Source organism: Parasteatoda tepidariorum, chromosome 9, assembly GCF_043381705.1.
Source record: "Parasteatoda tepidariorum isolate YZ-2023 chromosome 9, CAS_Ptep_4.0, whole genome shotgun sequence".
Classification (NCBI taxonomy): Eukaryota; Metazoa; Arthropoda; class Arachnida; order Araneae; family Theridiidae; genus Parasteatoda; species Parasteatoda tepidariorum.
In genome coordinates, this window is record NC_092212.1 from 74,277,114 (window position 1) to 74,292,853 (window position 15,740).

General features: G+C 30.3%; 1 protein-coding gene across 3 annotated transcripts; it reads left to right on the forward strand.

Annotated features, from left to right (window-relative positions):
• The first annotated feature begins 6,503 nt into the window (after positions 1-6,503).
• On the forward strand, positions 6,504-13,836 carry LOC107439902 (Polyubiquitin-63E). 3 transcript variants are annotated; one of them, XM_071185992.1, is made up of 5 exons: positions 6,797-7,475; positions 7,635-8,620; positions 9,683-11,999; positions 12,081-12,287; positions 13,654-13,836. In XM_071185992.1, exons 2-4 carry the CDS (start codon positions 8,564-8,566, stop codon positions 12,284-12,286), a joined length of 2,580 nt encoding a protein of 859 aa, XP_071042093.1. In that variant the 5' UTR covers positions 6,797-7,475; positions 7,635-8,563; the 3' UTR covers position 12,287; positions 13,654-13,836. The 3 variants fall into 3 exon arrangements, with proteins under 3 accessions (XP_015908132.1, XP_015908133.1, XP_071042093.1); XM_016052646.3 differs by lacking the exon at positions 7,635-8,620 and having other exon boundaries at positions 6,504-6,842; XM_016052647.4 differs by lacking the exon at positions 7,635-8,620 and having other exon boundaries at positions 6,792-6,913.
• Positions 13,837-15,740: the final 1,904 nt, after the last annotated feature.

Below are 15,740 nucleotides of genomic sequence, written 5' to 3' on the forward strand. Positions count from 1 at the left end.
TAAAATTAAATATTGATTCATTTATTTGTGTTCGACTGTTTTATACTGTTAATTAATTACTTTCGCTTTTTTGTTCTTATTATTGTTTCTTAATGTTTGGAAGAAGATTTCAGAGTAAAGCACGAAACAACAAAGGTAGATTTTAGGTTTATTAACTTAACCGTCAAAGTTGATTCATACCTAAAGAAAAAATTCAGTGAGAATAACATTATTATTTCATTGAGTGAGTGTTATTTCTACAAGTAAACATACGGTTAGACTGAGTTCATAACGTATTGAAAGCATTCAGTGTTAGTTCATAAAATATTTCCTAAACAAATGTAACTATAACAAAAGACGATGTTTAAAAAGATAACTTTTTACTATAAAAAAACCTAATTTTTAGACTTCGAGAAAAACAATTGACAATAGCATATGTTCTAAAAATCCAGGAATTAGAGCAGCGGTGTTCTGCGTGTTAGCACTTTTTATAACTAGTGATGGTATTGTTTAAACCTATGATTATATTTAGATCCAACCTATAATTCATCATTTATTTGATTTTACTGTTTGCCTTTATGAAATTATTTCAAGTAAAATGCCAATGAAAAATAACGGCATATTTTAAAAGAAAATGTAAAATTCCAAAAACAATATAAAATTTCTAATAACAATATATTGAACAAATATACCATTGCAGGGTGCGTAGCGTTTTTAAAAAGTGCTTAAAGGTGCTTTTCTCATTGGGTGTTTTTAAAAATTGCTTAAATTTCCCTTTTTCAAAATGTGATGTTTCCTTTACCATGTTGATTTTCGCCACGAATTATGTAAAAAGACACAGTTCACATTGTTCTATTCAACGTTTTCACAATTAATTCAACCCCAATATATTTCGGCATATTGTTAGTCCGTAGCGTATGAAAACGCCATTCGTTTTACATGATTCAAAATTTCATAATTTTTGACAATTGTCCAAAACAACGCCTAAAGATTTTTTCTTCTTCTTGACATGACGGTTAAAACAAAATAAAACCGCCAATTGTCAAAAAATTTCCAACCCTGCCTAATTACGATGTTTTTTTAAGTGGTTAAAAATATTTTTTGAGTGCTTGAAAAGTGTTTAAAAGGTGCTTATTTTTTGTTGAATAATTTGGTTACGCACCCTGCATTGGTATTTCTTATCGCGCTTTTCAAATCAAAAGTACTAACTTTTTAATAAAGAAATATTTTTCAATTTTCCACGGTTATAACAGTTTTTTTAAATTTTCATTTCGAAATTAACCATAATTCGGCTTATTTTAATCATTTTCAGCTGATGTATATACATTAGAAACAAATTCCTAACTAGACTATAGTACAAGGACTTCAAATTAACTGTCGGAAATAAGACCTAGTTTGAAATTACTAATGATAAAAACAAAATGAAAAATCTTCATTCCTCTAATTAAATATTCTAAATATAGTCTTTTTTAGGTTATAACGTTCACAATTACCTTTAACTTTATTTAAATATAGGGTTCCGTCGAAAGAAATGCTAAGTATTTAGGGTTCCATAGTCGAAGAAAATTGGGAACAGCTGAATTAGAATGTTTTCAAAATGAAACGTAATTTTTTTTTTTTGGACAGCCTTTACGAATATAGACATTTTGACTCTGGAATTCCTTTGTCTTCTGAGTTGGTTTAAAAGAATGAGCTTTGCCATTGCGTGCCATTTTTTTTTCAAACCAATTTATAAATTTGTTCAAAAATTAAATTAAATGTACACGTTTTAAATTTTACTTTTAATTTAATATGGGAATTTATGGGAGTATATGATATGGGAATAGACACTAAAGATAGGAAATAAACATATTTTTTTAAACTGCCGCAGCAAATTGCTTTTCCTAGAATACTTAGCAATAACTATTCTGAATCGTTTCCAAGAAGTTTCTTCGTTTTCAGAACCTTCCACTTTATGACGCGAAGGAGGAAAGACAAAGAAAATAAAAAGATTTCTTTTCTGTGACTAAAAATTGGAAGAAATAGAAATGAGAATGGCTCTTAAACAAACACAACATTACACATTCCTTGTGAAAGAAATATGAAATATGAGAAACATCTTTCTATATTTTCATGACGAACAGTTTTTCTTTTCCAGATATTTCTAAATAAACAACGAGAGGTAAAAAGAATGTCATGTGATAGTAGGCAGTTATTTCATGCATTACAATAGCTCTATTTAATTCCTGGTATAGGATGCGTCATTTCTTAATCTTTTATCGCAGTGCATTGTATAACTTGTAGATTTAAACATAGATTTAATTGATAATAAAATGTTCGAAATAATTTTAGAAAAATTCTATGTTTGTGATTGTAATATTTAATAAATCTTAGTGTAAAAATTAAAAAAGGAGTCTGAGGGCATGAAACACGCTAGTTAATTAATACTAACTAGTATTAATTAAATTACAAAGTTTTGTATAAAAGCGTAGATTTGATAAGAACTTGGTTTACAATATTCTAAGCAGTGGTGAGAAAAACTACATTATTTTTGTAGTTTTTACTACAACTACTTTTTTATAAATGTAGTTAAGAAAATGATATGGGTTTTTTTACAAATATTATTTTGTATCATAAGAAAGAATTTAATAACGTATGATAGTTCCTTGCAGTAAATGTTCATATACCAAAATGTGATTTAATAAGAAAAGAAAACAGGCTGAAAAAAAAAGATATTCTAATGGGGAATGATTCTCAACAATTCCGGGATTATTTTTCATAAATCTTGTTTAATGGCACAAAATGTAATATATGTGAAAAAACCCGTATCATTTTGAGTACTACTCAGAAAATTGCTTAAAATTTTTAAGATATTCAAATCGAACTTTTTTTATTAGTTGCCAAATATGATTCATTGCAAAATTAAAAATTTTTTTTTGTTAATTTTCCCCGCTCATGTACTGTATAAACTAAACTAAACTCAGTAGCGCGACAGCCCGTAGAGGGCCAAGGCCTACTGTGCCCATCTCAGTTTTCTTAACTTTAGGCTCTCGGGTGCAGGAGCAGAATTTCTGGTCAGGTGGTTAGCCGAACACGGAAACCCCAGCGTTTAGTTCCCAAGCATGCTTGGTACTCATTTATCGACCCACTGAAGGGATGAAAGGCTGAATGAACCTTGCCCGGTCCGAGAATCGAACCAGGGACCTTTGGCACGACAGCGCGAAGCGCTACCGCTCAGCCACCGGGCGTTACTTACATCTTGCACAATTTGAAACGAATTATGTATTCTCAAATTTTAAGGAGCATTTTTTATAATTATTAAATCTTTAAATGAATTGTTAATGTAATGTTAAATGTATTAAATGTTTATTGTTAAATGTTCTAAAAATTTCCTTTAGTTTTATTGAATATTTTTAAAGCTATAGCAAAAACTCGTACGACACAAAAAAAAGTTAGTTTTTTTTAAATATAAAAATGTCCATATCTCCATAAATATTTAAGCTAGGTTTACGAAATTTTGTGTAATTATTGCATATAATAACCAAAATTACTGTCACAAGTTACAAATCTATTGCTAAATTTTTTTGGCATAGGGTGTTCAGAAACATTATTTTCCGTTTTTAATTTATTGTTGGTCCTTCAAACCTCTAAAAGCTTTAAAGTTCATTGATATGTATGAGAAATCGCATGATCTTAAACACTTCTGAAGTTATAAAGTATTTCGTTAAGTATTACTGGAGAAATAAGAAAAATGTATTAGTATAAACGTGCTTTCATTATTTTGTCCACCCCTAGTACAGTGCGGCTTTCAGGAGAACTCCTCCAGATATCCGTCTCGCGTCGTGGCGGTTACTATGGTAACGAGGAAAACAACTTCGAATAGGGGTGTGGTGTGAATAGTTTTGTCTTAATCTTGACATAGGTCATCGTGAGTAAACCAATTGTCACCTTCTTTCCTCCATTTCATCCCCATTAAAGATGTGCTCTCGCTTGTTACCATAGCAGCAAACCCCAGACTTTTAGCCTGGAGGAGTTCTCCTCAAAGTCGCACTATACCTTATCACGAAACAATTAATTTAAATACACATAAAAATATTGCTAAGTCGATATAATCTCTCTAAATATATATACATATATCTTATATAGATTTCATAATACGTATTATGGACCCTCATTGGACCAATAATCCCGAATCTTGGCTCAATAAGGATTTAAAGGGCCGATATTTTCCAATATCGGCCCTATATAGAATTGTCCGATTCACCCGATATTTTATAATAGTTATTCAGCCAATATGAGCCCTATGTTGGCCCTAAATAGGCGGATATTGACACTGCATAGGACCAATAAAAGATCTAAACATCCCAATATTGGTCCCTCAGAGCATGTTCATATAGGACACCCATATTGAGCCAATTTCGAGCCCAACTGGGGCCAAGGTTGTTAATGGCTAATGGCAAGGCAAGATACAATAATAAGTAAATACAGCTATATGGAATTAACAGAACCAAAATTATCGAAATCCATGCCTAAGATAGTCTCTGGGCATGCCAATATCGGATGATTCTCCTTTTTTATTTGAATGTCAAATTTTTCTTCACGCCTTCCTTAAATAGAATAGTCCTTTTAAGACGAACACTTTTTAATTTGTGACGCATCATTTGTCAACCCTACTTTGCAACGCGTCCTTATTTTTTTCAAGCAGTCTTTTCATTTTTATTTGTTTAAATATTTATTTATTCATAATTATTATATTTTTTTAATGGATTCGTGGGCGTCAACGGTTTATTTTTTATTTAATAATTCAAAAATCTCTTGAGTTGTAAAAATTTAGAAAGCTTTTTCATTATATTAAACTATGTAATTTCTAATTACGAAAATAAAAAAAACTGGAGTATGTATTTCCATTGAAAAAAAAAACCGATCTTTTAATACATATTTTTTATTAATACTAATAGCAATCAAATACTTGGGGCTGCGTTAAGCAATACTTGAGCTAGTTCGCGAGGAAAATAATAACATCTTTAATTGCTTTGAATTCAGAAGATTTCAGTAAAGTGAAAGTAAAGACTCAAGACACATATTTTTTTAAAAGTTGGAAGGTAAGAAAATTAATAGTTGTAAGTCAAAAAATTTTAAGTTGCATATAGTGGGTAAAAAAGTATGACTTATAAACTTAGATATGAGAAAAGTGTGAAAAAAAACTCTAAAAACAGGCCAATTTGTTTTAACTTTTTTCTCTCAAAGTTAGTACCACTTATAAATATTCCTAGCTTAAGAATTTAACTTGAATCCTTTAATCTATTAACATGTCTACTCTAAATTAATTAATTTTACAATTGAAGAAAAACATTCCTGCAACAGCCCGTTTTGAGTTTTGGAGAATAAGGCTTCGCAATTTCGAGAGCAGCGTTATCACGCTGCAAATTGGTGTAGCACTGTTAATTCTGCCATTTATTTATTTATGTATTATTTGGCTACTATTGTTTGGCTATTAAGGTAGTAAAAATCTGGCGTTAAGTAGACAATTTTAGGCTCTGGTAAATTAAAGTGATTTTCAGTTCATTTCCATTTTATTTAACTTTTACTTGGGTGTTGTTCTTTCTGATATAAGTTACGTTTTACTTTGTACTTGACCTTAAGTACATAACTTTTCGCCAATTCTTATGGAATAACAACCAATAATCAATTAATCATCCAAGGATATATTACACTGCAAGGTCCCTAAATTTGTATAGTCGATTATGAATTTTTGGAGATAAAACAAAATTTTAACTGAAAAAAAAATAGTTGGTCGTTGAAGAAATTTAATTTAGCATGCATCAGTTCTTACTTCTTACCGTAAAAAACTTAATTGGGCGTAAAAAAATTACTAACCTACTATTGACACCAGTGCTGTTTAATTAACTGCGGTTATGTATACTATTAGTATTTTTATTAATAATATTGGAGAGCAGATTTTTTAAAACAGTATTATAGTAAAGTTTTTTTTAAGGCTGTACTAAAAATGCTAAATTTCATTTAAATATTATGCTGTATTATTTTGTCACTGAGAAAATATTTCTGGAAGTATTTTTTACAAATATTGCTTATTAATTTTAAGTAGTAGAAATAATTACATTTTAAATTAAACTGTAATTATTATCAGTGTTGATAATTTTTGATATGCAGTACATTAAATCGTATATCACAAAATAAATAACTCATAAGTCACTTATTTCACTATTGTTTTTTTTTATTTACCATATAAAAAAAAAAGTTTTTTTTATTTAACTATTTTAATTTTGTTAAGCATTAATTGGAAAATATAGCACACAAATTACAGAATTTCATAATGAAAATGGTTTTATTAGCCATGCAGATAATAAATGCTCATTAATTATAATCTTAATTTGAAGAAAATATTGTTTAAATTTCAGAGATATCTTAAAGTAAATAAAAAACACGATGTCCACAACATGCATAAATAAATAAGATCTCATGCGTAGATAAATAAGCATAATAAATAAGATCAATTGCGACTTTCTTTTTATTTCCTTTCTTTCTTTCTTTTTATAACGCTATCATTGGGGAGTAAAATAATCAGTCTTTTTCGCCAGTTCCGTTTTGATCTTGAAAATTCTGGATTTTTCTAGACATCCAGACACATACATGATCGATCGGATTTTAGAGTTTGCGTTGGGTTAGTATCTTGAGCCCCATGACGTCATAGACCGAGAGCTTTGTTTTGTTTTGAATTGCTGCAGCTGATATTTATCAACCAATCAGCTTCTGACAACGATTCTATTTTATTGTGCGTCACTGCCTAGTGTATAAAACTTCACAGCTTAGCCATTTCTTTTTAGAAATTTTGTTAAATAGCATCCGATAAAGGATACGCAAACGTAAGTATTATATGAAAATTAATTATTCTGTAGATCAGCTGAAAATTTTCGATATTGAATAGTTGCTTAAGGTTTGTAATGTATTTGGAAAATTTTGTATTTTAAATACTTACATACGGTGTTTATAGTAATGTTTTATTCAGTGTCGTATTTGGTTTTATTTATTATATCTAATTTTCGATATGTAGCATGTATAAATGTTTAATATACCGTTCATTTAATTTATTATCTCTATTTTTAAAGTTTTTTTGGTGGGTCAAGACTAGGTTAAGTGCGTATATTATTATACTGAAGTGTTCTTCCTGTTTGACAACTTATTAAAATTCGATTTAAAATATTTCTACCTGTCTAAGTTTCAATAGTATTTACAGTGTTATTATAAATAAATGCAACTGCCAGTAACTAATAGTTCAAAATTAGATTTTTTTTACTCAGGGCGTTTGCCGTTTTTAGCAAACGTTCTTCTATCACCTTTGTTGCTATGGTGTCCGCCATATTGATACTATCATAGATTTCAATTCCATTTCCGTTAATATATAATGCAGACTTTATGTCCTGTGTTTTACACTTGTATTGGAAATACTTAGATTAATTTTAACTGTTATGAATGTTGTTCTAATCCTATATAGATAGGTAAAAGTTTAACAANGCCATATTGATACTATCATAGATTTCAATTCCATTTCCGTTAATATATAATGCAGACTTTATGTCCTGTATTTTACACTTGTATTGGAAATACTTAGATTAATTTTAACTGTTATGAATGTTGTTCAAATCCTATATAGATAGTTAAAAGTTTAACAAAAAAAAACAATCTTACATTGTTCTTTCGTCAGATAGACGAGGTGGTATGCGTAATCTTAAAAAGAAAATTTTAACGTTATTATTGTACTTGATAATAAGTACATCATAAAAACTTGAAACGTAAGTACTTTCTCTGTATTTATGATGTATAAGTTGAAAATAAGCTCTTCTCCCGTCATGACGAAATTTTATTTGTTTATTATAGTATAATGACTGTTAAAATATGACGTTATTGGTTGGTGTTAAGTTCGGACAGCAAATTTGAGTGGTAGAAATTCAATATCAATTTAATCTTTTTATCTTTTGGCTTAAATATTTGAATTATGAACTGTAATAATATAAATACGTAGCATTTAACTCATTAACTGCTATGAATTAAATATTCATTCTCAAATTTGATAATAGTAACTTAGCTTTTAATTTTAAAGAATATTTTTAATACTTTTGTGTTAATTTATACGGACTTGACTATGAAACAATTTGCTTCAGTGCTTCCGTTGTTGCATCTGCTTTTGTCTTAAAAAAATTTCTAGGAATAGTCTACACTTTATTTTCTCTCCAGTGCAGAACAGTTGGGGACTCGTACTATTAAGGAAATATTTCTATATTTGTTCAGATTATTCTTTAAATTCAATATCTTTTGAGGACTGAAATCTGGGGTATAGAACTCTTATTAATATTTCCAAAACATGAATGAGAAGTTACTTATACTCTAATTTCTATGTAGCTATTTGTAGTGTAATGTAAAATATACAATAGTTTTTTTGAAAAATGTTGACTGAACTTTTTATTTTATAAAGGCAAATTTTATAAGATTAATATTTTTGTTAAATTAAGAAATATCTTTTTGAGGATTAATTGTTTTGTGTTTGTTGAACAAAGATATTAAGTCCAGTTAATGTGATCATTAAGCAATGAGGTCATGTAAGCATGTGACTAACAACTGTAAGAAACAGATTAAGCAATCGCAGGTGCATATCATTAAACTATTTTTGCAGAGAACTTAATTTCTTGTGATGATATCATTGTTTCAGGGTTATCCTAATAGTAGCCAATGTTTGGATTTTGGCATCAAAATCTATTTGACATGATTTGTTAAACTGTCTAAAACCTGGAGCAAGTTTTTTTTAACATTCGGGAGAGGCTAATAACTATGAGTCAGATTTGATCTATCTAATAACTGATTTTATTGTATTAATTCGAGTATTAAGTTTAAATTCCCTAAATTAATATAGAATCAAATAATAGGAAATCAAATTCTTTCTTAACTTATATTATTCAAAAATATTTTCAAAAGTTATTGAGCTGAAAAAGCTAATTATTAGGGAAATTTTGATTCATAAAGAAACTTTGTTAGAAAATATTTGGTTCTGAAAATTTTCTGTACTCTGTTTATGTGTACGATAATTACAATATTAATGAACTAATGCTAATTATATTAATGTATAATTTGTTCAAGGAATAGTTTTGAATTTTGGTCTTATTCATACAAAGCTGAAAAGTTAAATCTAGAGATCAGTTTGACTTTTTTTCATCATTGCGTGCTTAAGCTGATTGTTTTTATTTTATTTTCAGTGATTAAACAGATTGGGATTGGATAAATTGTAATTTTACGTGTTTATAATTTATAATATTCTGCTCTAAATATGTGTTATAAGAATTTGTGTTTTAATAATTAACAATATTTTCTGCTCTAAAATTTGGTTTCGACAGTAGATGTCAAAGCAGTTTTAATATCAATAATTAATATCAAAATAATAATCACTTGTAATGTTTTATGTATGTTCAAACATATTTTCAAAATGGATTTTTTACATGACTGATAAAACTAATTTGTCAAACTTTCCTGCCCTGGTATTACTGCTTTAGTCTTAAGAAGTCACTAAAACATCGAAATATTACATCCTCTCTCCCGATTTGGATTTTAAAATTTGTCCTTGGTTAAGAATTTTGGTTCTCTCTTTAATATTTAGTTATCACAATCCAATTTAGTTGGAAAAATTTAATCTGATAAATTTTTTCTTTTCTTGCAGAAAGTCAAAATGCAGATTTTTGTTAAGACATTAACTGGCAAAACTATCACACTAGAGGTTGAGCCTAGTGACACGATTGAGAATGTGAAAGCAAAGATCCAGGACAAAGAAGGAATTCCACCTGATCAGCAGAGGTTGATCTTCGCTGGTAAGCAATTGGAAGATGGTCGTACCCTGTCTGACTACAATATTCAGAAAGAATCTACACTTCACTTGGTTCTAAGATTGAGAGGAGGTATGCAGATCTTTGTCAAAACTTTGACTGGCAAGACCATAACCTTGGAAGTTGAACCCAGTGACACCATTGAAAATGTAAAGGCTAAAATCCAAGACAAAGAAGGTATTCCCCCTGACCAGCAACGTTTAATTTTTGCTGGCAAGCAGCTCGAAGATGGCCGTACACTTTCAGATTATAACATACAGAAAGAATCAACTTTGCATTTGGTACTCAGACTAAGGGGAGGTATGCAGATTTTTGTTAAAACTCTAACTGGGAAGACAATTACTCTAGAAGTTGAACCAAGTGATACAATTGAAAATGTAAAAGCTAAAATCCAAGACAAAGAAGGTATTCCACCTGATCAGCAACGTCTGATTTTTGCTGGAAAACAACTTGAAGATGGTCGCACTCTTTCGGACTATAACATTCAAAAAGAATCTACACTTCACTTGGTGCTGAGGTTGAGAGGTGGTATGCAGATTTTCGTCAAAACACTTACTGGTAAAACAATCACATTAGAAGTAGAGCCTAGTGATACTATTGAGAACGTTAAAGCCAAAATCCAAGACAAGGAAGGAATTCCTCCTGATCAGCAAAGGCTTATCTTTGCAGGTAAACAGCTTGAAGATGGTCGCACTCTTTCAGACTATAACATTCAAAAAGAATCCACTCTCCACTTGGTGTTGAGGTTAAGAGGTGGTATGCAAATTTTTGTCAAAACTTTAACTGGAAAAACCATCACATTAGAAGTTGAGCCTAGTGACACCATAGAAAATGTAAAGGCAAAAATCCAAGATAAAGAGGGTATTCCACCTGACCAACAGCGTTTAATTTTTGCCGGCAAACAGCTTGAAGATGGGCGTACATTATCAGATTATAACATCCAAAAAGAATCTACTTTGCATCTTGTATTGAGGCTGAGAGGAGGAATGCAAATTTTTGTGAAAACTTTAACCGGAAAGACCATAACTTTAGAAGTAGAGCCTAGTGATACAATTGAAAATGTGAAAGCAAAAATTCAAGATAAGGAAGGCATCCCTCCAGATCAACAAAGGTTGATTTTCGCTGGTAAGCAGTTAGAAGATGGAAGAACATTGTCCGATTACAATATCCAAAAAGAATCCACCCTCCATTTGGTTCTAAGATTGCGTGGTGGTATGCAAATATTTGTCAAAACTCTGACAGGAAAGACTATTACACTAGAAGTTGAACCAAGTGATACCATAGAAAATGTGAAAGCTAAAATTCAAGATAAGGAAGGTATTCCACCCGATCAACAGCGTCTGATTTTTGCTGGTAAGCAGCTTGAAGATGGCCGAACCCTCTCAGATTACAACATCCAAAAAGAATCTACACTCCATCTGGTTTTGAGGCTTCGAGGTGGTATGCAGATATTTGTGAAAACATTGACTGGCAAAACAATAACTTTGGAAGTAGAACCTAGTGATACTATTGAAAACGTAAAAGCCAAAATTCAAGATAAAGAAGGAATTCCTCCCGACCAACAGAGACTTATTTTTGCTGGTAAACAGCTAGAGGATGGTCGAACACTCTCCGACTACAACATTCAGAAGGAGTCCACACTTCATCTCGTATTGAGGTTGCGTGGTGGTATGCAGATCTTCGTAAAAACTCTAACAGGGAAAACAATTACTTTAGAGGTTGAACCAAGTGACACTATTGAAAATGTTAAAGCCAAGATCCAAGATAAAGAAGGTATTCCTCCCGACCAACAACGTCTGATCTTTGCCGGGAAGCAGTTAGAAGATGGCCGCACCTTATCTGACTATAACATCCAAAAGGAGTCAACATTACATCTTGTGTTGAGGCTCAGAGGAGGCATGCAAATTTTCGTTAAGACTCTAACAGGAAAAACCATCACTTTAGAGGTGGAGCCCAGTGACACAATAGAAAACGTCAAAGCTAAAATTCAAGATAAAGAAGGAATCCCCCCAGATCAGCAAAGGCTTATTTTTGCCGGAAAACAACTAGAAGATGGTCGAACATTGTCAGACTACAACATACAGAAAGAATCCACACTTCATCTTGTCCTGAGGCTGCGTGGAGGAATGCAGATCTTCGTTAAAACACTAACAGGTAAGCTTTATGTCCATTTGCTCAAGTGTTTAAATTTGGCATTTATTTAAATGAAGTTATTTAATTTTGTTTCGTTTTCAGGCAAGACAATTACTTTAGAAGTTGAGCAGAGTGATACTATTGAAAATGTCAAAGCAAAAATTCAAGACAAAGAGGGTATCCCTCCCGATCAGCAGCGTCTCATTTTTGCCGGCAAGCAACTTGAAGATGGGCGAACCCTTTCAGACTACAACATTCAAAAGGAATCCACTCTTCATTTGGTACTCCGTCTGAGAGGAGGAATGTAAGGTATATGTAGTTAATGTTTCGTAAATTGTTCTTATTTAGTGGTTTTATTGTAGAAAAATAAGTTTAAATTTGTATGCAATATTGAGTGTTAAAACTCCGTTCCATGAGGGCTGACAACAAAAGTACATTTGGCCTTACTTTTTCATTTAGCTATAGGAGCTAAGATTAAGACACTGTAATAACATAATAGAAGAGAAGGTAATTTTCTTTTGTGAAAGCTGACACATAAATAGCAAAACAAGTCACTAAATTCTTTTAGGGTAGTTCTCGAAGTATTAAATTTTTGAGATTTCAAACTCTTTTTACCATTTGTCCTGCTGTAAAAGGTCAGTAAAGCCTAATGTCTCTCCACCTGATTTTTTTAAGAACCGGAAACATATTTGTATTATCTGAACTGCTTGGTCATAATGGTTCTCTAAATAGTGGTCAATACGAATAGAATCTCAAAGGAGCTTTCAGAACTCGAAGATGCCATTCCCCAGGATGTTAAATGTCAATATTGTATTGATTTATATTGACTCAACATTAAAATTGAATTGATGGCTTAGTATGATGTAGCTTATCTGAATTATCAGTTAAACTAATTACATGAAAGAATCTAGTTCAGGGGTATCTGTAGAATTTATTATAAAATTGAACTTCTAGTATTTAAAGTTTAATGGCAAGCAAGTAAATTATCTAATTTTTGTTTGTAAATATTGTTTTGTAAAAGATTCCAGAATCTAATGTGAATATGCTGGGATATTTTATATTAAGAGTGCGTTGCGTTTTTGAAAGGTGCTTATTTTTGTTTTTTAAAAGCTTAAGGTGTTTTCTTTATGGTTTGTTTTTAAAAATTAAATAATTTTCGAAAATTATTTTTTCTTTACCTTATCGATTTTCGCTGTGTATTTTGCAAAAGCGTGGTTTTCTAATTGTTCATGCTTTTGGTTGAGATTCTTGCACTCTCGTGTGCAGCTCTGCTATATTTTGCAAGATATTCTCAATTTCAGGTTTCATTTTCTACCCTCTGAAATTGAACCGCAAAATCTATCTTTTTATAGTGGCTAATATAAGCGAGAAAAGAGCTGTCAGAAACTAGTTGATCACGATAATGTAAAGTCTTTGAAAGTTTTGCATTTTGTTAATGTAAATAGTACTTACAAATATTTTAGAGTGCTTTAAAGTTGCTTTTTTTTTGTTCCGATATTTGACTATGCACCCTGTACGAGTTCGAAATTTTGGTACAAATATCAAAGGTTACAAAAGTTTTTTATACTTTAATATTTTATTGGTTCTATGTTAGGTATTAAATGTAAATTAGTAGGTATTAATATTAAATGTCTAATGTTCTATTAAAAAAACTAATTACCTTTTTTCTTTCTAGGCTGACCAAAATGAATCAGTAAAGAGTCTTATTCTTCACTTAGTGTTGCGCCTTTATGAAAGGCTGTGATTGCATCAAAAATGAACTTTTTTTTTTCTTAAATATTTGTGATTAAAGCTAAATTTTGTTTAATTTTGATATTTTAGTATGAGCAGAATAAAGTTTATTGTTCAAAGCATTAAACCTCTTGGTTTTTATTTTAGCAGTCTTAGTTGTAAATGTAGCTTTTTGTTATTAAGGGATGGCTTTCTTGTCAACTTGTTTAGTCCGTAATGTTTGCTTAAAGTGCTATTTGGATAATCTTGCCTGTTGTAAAAATTTATAATCTGATGTATAAAATATATTTAGCCGATTGAAACTTAGTTTTCTGTGTTTCAGTATTACATAAAAAATTGGACCAAGGTGACAAGGAAAGCTACCTACCAATAACTAAATGTAACTATTAATGTTTTTCAGGCATAAATGAAACTTATCTTACTCATCTCTCCAAAAAAAAAAAAAATCTGAATATTTTTTTCACCATTTAATGTTGATTGTTTGGATGAAAATAGTTTATTCCTGAAGTTTTTGTTTGCTGAATACTCTCAAAATGATGGTACAAAATGGCTTGTAACATAAAATACTAAAATTTGTAATGTTATGATTATAATGTAAAAATTTTCTGGTTTCTTTAGATTTTTACTTTCTATTATGACAGCATTTTTTTAAAGAGCGTTTCTTTCTAGTTAATGTTCTTATATGGTCACTTTTTCTACTAATATGGTAATGTGAAAAGTTAAGATTTCTTGATTTAAGATTTAAATCTATTGTTTCTATCTAGCTTTTTCCCCGGACCTATTTTTATTATGGCGTGGCAATTAAGAGGGTATCTTGAGACTTTCGGTTTGTTAGGCTAATGTTTTATGGGTAACTTTTTTGCTGGAAAATATTTTTAGCATTTAGATTTCTTTTAAGATAATTTTTAATGGGTGGGATTTTTTTTCCATTAAATATTTCGAAGTCTACTTTTCTTTTATCCTAAACATTTTTATTAGAATTTTTCCTTTGCTCCATATTAATAATACAGTTAAGTTATGATTATTTTTCAATAATAACTGAACTTATTTCTAAATAAAAAAATTGTGTTAATGAATTTTACCCAGACCACTCATTACATCTACTTTAATAATTTTTATGAATATATGAAACCAGTTATTGACTAAGTAAATAAATATTATCATTTTCATAAAACCATACCTTCATCGTAGCAAGTCGTTTATTTGTTTTTAATGTTCAAAAAAAGATTTTTACTTGGAAAAATTTGAAACCTGGTTTGACTGACCACTCTATATTACTTACTAACGGTGAAACCTCGAGGAAAGACCTCTCTATTTACTACTACTTTTTGGAGGCACGGAATTTTTTCCATTGACTTTATGTTGAAGAAAATCTTTAGTAGAGACCATGCACCAAATGCGGAAAATTATCAAAACTGAGTAGATTAGAATGTATTCAAAATACTTGTGTGACGCTCTTTTTATTGATATAACCAGGGCTGATTGTGATCCGGATTTTTTGCTAACAGTGATAGTGATCCGGAGATCGAAGGTCCATACCTTTAAAAAAAAATAATTGATCACATATGTTCCCGGAAATCAAATTTTCAAAGGTGTAACTTAAAAACAGTATATTTTATTTGTTTGTAAGGGAGAGCCAGAGAGATACTTAATAAGCTTATATTCATGATTAGTATTCATTTTTTATCAGTACATAGTTGTTCGTTTGAGATGCTTGGTTTTTTCTAAAATATTTTTTTTTCTAATTTAACTTGCAACTCAAAAAGTATATCATTGATAGCCTCATCTTTAGTGCTCTCTGACTGCAGCATGAGGCTATACAGGGGTGATTGTGAGCCAAAGTCAAAATTCCGGAAAATTTCTCAAGTTAAAAAAAAAAAAAAAATTTGAAAAAAAATTGAACAAGGGTTTTTTCCGTTTTCTCAGTTTATTTAAAATATATTTAGAATTTTACACATTCCTATACCATTTACACATACCCACGATGACCTGGAGAAATAATTAAAATTTACAAACATGTCTATTTCTTGA

Bases quoted from the DNA above. Each gene is read 5' to 3' on its own strand.
- LOC107439902 (XM_071185992.1), top strand. From the start codon at position 8,564: ATGAGGTCATGTAAGCATGTGACTAACAACTGTAAGAAACAGATTAAG. The intron at 8,621-9,682 runs GTGCATATCATT...CTTTTCTTGCAG, and splicing joins AACAGATTAAGCAATCGCAG to AAAGTCAAAATGCAGATTTT. The intron at 12,000-12,080 runs GTAAGCTTTATG...TTTCGTTTTCAG, and splicing joins CTTCGTTAAAACACTAACAG to GCAAGACAATTACTTTAGAA.